The 5,195-nt window shown below is 35.1% G+C and overlaps 1 protein-coding gene across 1 annotated transcript in view; it reads right to left on the reverse strand.

Moving 5' to 3' along the window:
- The window catches only part of LOC103808321 (centlein-like), a gene marked incomplete at both ends in the record, with an annotated part of 27,706 nt that extends 22,760 nt beyond the window's left edge, over positions 1–4,946 (reverse strand). The window contains 2 exons of the mRNA XM_009081100.1: positions 4,054–4,233; positions 4,822–4,946. Coding sequence (XP_009079348.1) covers positions 4,054–4,233; positions 4,822–4,946 — 305 coding nt within the window. The remainder of the gene's footprint in view (positions 1–4,053; positions 4,234–4,821) is intronic.
- Positions 4,947–5,195: the final 249 nt, after the last annotated feature.

The following is a 5,195-nucleotide window of genomic DNA, read 5'->3' on the forward strand; positions in this document are numbered from 1 at the left end:
GCTCTGGACTTCCTCCAACAGTTCCATGGCCTTCTGTTGGGGGCACGCAGTATTCCAGGTGGGTCTCACCAGAGCAGAGTAGAGGGGGAGAATCACTCCCCTTGACCTGCCGGCCACAGTCCTTTTGATGCAGCCCAGGATTTGTTTAGCTTTCTGGGCTGCAAGAACACATCACCAGGTCATGTTGGGTTATTCATCAACATAGTATTTTTGATTATGAAATAACTTACAGTATTTTACATTCCATTTTTAGCATCTCCATTTTTAACATCAAATGGAAATCTTTACATTGCCTTTTTGTCGATGCAGTGGCTGAAAAGGTTGTTTCCTTGCATAAACACACAAACTGAAAATTTACCCAACACAAATTCTCCTAATCTGGGTTTGCAAATTAAAGCCCATTTCAATTGTGCATACAGACTGTTTTAAAGCATATTATAAAAAAGGGTTACTTAAAACATAGTAAGTTAAAAAATTGAGTAATTCAGTTATATGAGAAAGAAAATGCAATTTATAAAAGACATAGTAAAAGTTATGATAACATTTTATAGCAGTACTGAAAGTGAAGCAAGAAAAATAGGACTAGTAATTATTCCCAGCCATAAAACTGGTGATCCTAACTGAAACAAAATAAAGATAAAGAGTAGAATAACAATTTAAGATACACTACAGGACAATTTCGATAACTTCAAGCCGAAAAGCTATAAAATCAGAAAAATCAGAGAAAAGGTGAATTTAAAAGAACTTCAGACATGAAAAGCATAACAAAAGGCATGAGGCAGCACAGTTCTGCAAATTATGGACTCACTGTGAATTAACACTAAGGTTTTGTTATTTGTAGCTTCAAACCCTTTGAAAGTCACTTTCAAAGACAGTAGCTTTGTTTCCATGCTTTTTCCTGTTATATATTATGACAGAAGTGAGAGTAATTTTTCAAGGTCCCATCTCAATAAAACCCTCGTTTTTCAGTGGAACTAAAATCCCAGGCTCCTCTTGACAGAGAAGGCTGTTTCTCAGTCTTTAATTCTAAAAGATAACAGCTCTCCCTGTTTTTTTAAAAGTTCCCACCTTAAGACTTTAGAAACTTTAAAAACTACTGTGCTAACTAAGAATTAAAAAGCAAACAACCCACCAGTAAGCAATTCCACTACCTTTTAGGTCACCTCCACTTAAAATCTGCCAGTCTGACATTTTTTTTCCCTTTACATACAAAGCCTTTTGTGACTGAGTTTGGGAAAATATACATTGTTCTTAATATTGAACTATAACTTCGGTAACCTCCACCCAAAGAACAACAAAATAACTCAAACGTCTAAGTGATTCTTAGACAGGGAGACACATTCATGCATAAGGTGACTGATGGACACCTTTTCCACTTGTGCACTTTTGGGAGATATTAAAAGCTGATATAAGCCCTGGGAAGCACAAAAGAAGACAAAAAGCTCTCAAGAACTACTTTAAGACAGAAAGTAAAGACCTATGTTAGCTTTTGTACACTGTACATTATTTATATGAAAGTACATATGGAAAAGACAAACAATAAAATGCTATTGCCACCCTTTTATCAGGTGTCTTCCTGTTAATCTGTCTCACTCTGATTCCAGCTAATATGACAAATCTTTAAAGAAATGCTCCTTAAAAGGACAAACTAGCCATAGAAGCTTTTCCTCTCACTTTGAAAACATTGAATTTTATACTTGGATTCAGCTTATAGTAAGTTTGAAAAACAACAAGTCTTTGAATGTGAAAAGTGACACTTTTCTGCACCAAAAATGTTTTAAAGACTGAAAAAAAAACGGGCTAGTAACACTTGCTTCAGTCTTTGAATAGGGGGCCATTTTCCAAAGGAGGACTGTTGTTTAGATCTAGCATTTCTGTCATCTAACACACATTTAAAAGAGAATGTTAGGCTAGTTCATATTGATAGGGATTAATTTTTTTCTTTCAAATATAGGAGATTAACATGGATAGTGTCTGGATACATCATCTATAATATTGTTAATGAGTTCATCACTGAAAAAGACATAAAAAAAGATGCTGATTGAACTGCCAAACTTAAGGCTGAGAAGCAGAAGTGACTTTCAGAAAGGGCGACCATTTGTGAATTCAAATGACTTTTATCTATAACCATTTTTACAATCACTTGCGAACACCAATACAATTCTATTATTGAATTTGTTCATAAACTACTTTTTAAAAGCATTTCAGGGACATATTATATTGGGGTGTATTTTTAAGAACATCAACTGCAACACAATATTATGTAGAGTGACAATGTCATATTTGACCTCTGTGGATACAAAAATTATTATATTTTATTGTTTATAAGCTTCCTGTTAAAAGCCAATCTGGCATCCAATATTGATTCTCAAGTCGAGTGATAGAAATGAGGAATGCCAGGAACAGAGGGAGAAATTAATTCAAACTGAAACGTAAATTTTGAAGAAAATATTTACAGGAAGAACATATGTAAAATCAGTAGTGAGCTACAAAAATAATCTTCTGTGTTTTTACAAAATATTATTTTACAAAATATTGATAAAAATGATGATATCTTTAAAGACTTGGTAAGTTTTCGTGAACTCTTTACCCTTCAGTGCTGCTTCTCATGGGATTCCACCTACCAGTTCCCTGGTCTCCAGGTCAGTACTGTGCTACTCTCCTTCCTTCATTGTCTCAGGGTCTTGGTCTTCACAACTTCATGGTCATATAGCCAAGATTGCTACTGATTATTATTTCCTTAATCAGTTCTTCCTTGTTTGTAAACAGCTGTGTGACATCTCTGGTTGGCTCAGGCAATACCACTCCCCAGTCACACTGAACACCACCTTTACCTGCTTATAACAGCACTCAAACACCAACACTACTAATTCCCATCCCTGCAATCACCTGGCTTTGACACATCTTTCTCTCTTCAGTGTGCCTCATCAGCCAGGAAGACAAAGAGACATAGAAACTATTCTGCCTGTGTTCACTAAAGGTATGGGTAACAGCAATTTTCAATAATTTACCTAGTATTATAAGCACTACATTTCGCAATTTGAAAATTATTAAGCTGGTTTAGCACACACTAGATTTTACTCTCCCAATTATCAACAGACCATTTCTTGTCCTGAGAATCCTATAATCCTTTCATCAAAATCACTCCAAAGGACTCAATTTGCAAAAACATTACCTCCCATATTCACAGATCTGAATGAAACTCTTTACAAAGGGTTTCCATCAACAAAAATCAGAAGCATCACTAAAACCACTGAATTGCTAGGTCAGGGAAAAAAAAGGACATTTCTGGGTAAAGTGTTAATTAGATAAGTTACTACAGTTAATATACCAGAAAGTCATGTGCTTTGATAATGTAAAAGAACACAGCATTGTAAGTGTACATTAGTCAGGTAAACAAAAAAAAATCCACTACCTATCCACTACTATAAGCAGCCATCAAACACTTAGATACCACGGCTTATTTCTTACAGGAATATAAACAACACTAACTAGCTTTCACCAACAAACAAGGAAAAGTATCAGTTAAATAAAAGAGAAAATATTCTGTACCATGTATTCAATTATTTCCCTTTTTTCTGTTTTATCATGAAATAACTTTTGAATATATTACAAGTAATTATAAGGCCTCTCACAGAATGGAGACCTTTGGAGGCTAGAACAGGATTTATCTGAAACTGCAGTTAGAGTATTCTTCCTAAACAGTTGTTGTTTATTGCAACAAAATTATAGGGAAGTAAATTACACATTGTGGAAAAAAATGTGATAATACATTTAAGCTTTTATCATTTCACACATCTATATTATCTTAAAATACAGCATCTTTTATTTTTTAATGATTACATTTTAAGATGACTATTTGAAGTCAGATTCCTGCTTTGCAACATCAATTTTTAAAAAGCTGTGGGTCTTAAGTGAAGGAATGTAAATGAATGCAAGTCCCCACTGGTAGATTTGAATATATAACTTGCTATTTAAAGAAAATAACTTGTAGTGAAATGTCTGGAGAAGTTAATTCTGAAATAACATCCAGGAGTCCATTCCACTTCGTACCTTTATTCTGACATCATTGCCAGATTTTTCTGTTTTCCATTGTGCCTCCTGCTTCCTCAGTTTCTCCAGGTCACTTAGCAGGTCAGCACAGCATGTATTTAATCCCTTATTTTCCTCCTCCAGGTTTTTTATAACCAGTCTGTTTTGCTCTTCCCTCTTCTGTGCACACTCCTCAGTGTCCTGTAGAACAGTACCACAAGGGCCGATAAACAAAAAAAGTGAGAACTAATCAGCAAATATAAACTGTGCAGTTTTACCCTCACAGCAGCTTCTTCTATATTTGATGGCCAAGGTCACCTGTGTACTTTTATTGGCCTCTTTCATGCAGGTGGAAGGGTCATATTTTTTAGCTGGATGACAGCTTTGATGAGTACACATTTGCAAAGAGCCTATTAATTGATCAAGCTGCCTTTGATGCTGTCCCCAGCTATTTTTGAGACCCACACAGACATATCCTCCCAGACCTCGGCTTTATCAATTAATAATGCCAGTCCCATCAGAATCTAATTACAAGATGCCACATCTTCACACTCCTACTTTCTTTGCTCCATTTCCATCATTAACTATTTATCTGAAAGTTATAAAGCCTGGATACTTGCCTTTAAAGCATCTTCCTCAGAGTTGGTATGTAAGAAAACGGTAAGGTATAGCACGGCCTAAGGCAATTTTTTCTCCAAGCTTGTCACTTTCTGTGCCACAAAGGCTGACACTGCTTAAAGAACTACTTCAAAGCTACAGTCTTATGAAACTATGTACAAGTCAATATACCTTAAGTTCTTGGCTTTTATCTTTAAATTTCCGGTTCAAGTTACTGAATTCATTCTTCAAACGAGCATTTTCCTCTTCCACAGCATTTTTTCTCTGCATTAAATTGTTTATCTCCTGCTGCTGTCCTGTGAGTCTCTATTTAAAAATAAAAAATCTGTTCATAGACAGAAAGAAATTGCAAAAGGGCATGCATGTCCTGGGTTGAAAATGAAATGTATGAGATGTAACCATCTGACACATGTCGTTTCTACAGAATTATTTTAATTTCATTCATATTTTAATAATTCTCAAAACTGAATTACTATAAGACACAGTAATGTAAACAAGGAACTGAATATCTTGCTGCTACTGAACAAAGAAGCCCATAAATGCAG

The sequence above is a fragment of the Acanthisitta chloris genome, unplaced genomic scaffold, assembly GCF_000695815.1.
Source record: "Acanthisitta chloris isolate BGI_N310 unplaced genomic scaffold, ASM69581v1 scaffold7638, whole genome shotgun sequence".
Lineage (NCBI taxonomy): Eukaryota > Metazoa > Chordata > Aves > Passeriformes > Acanthisittidae > Acanthisitta > Acanthisitta chloris.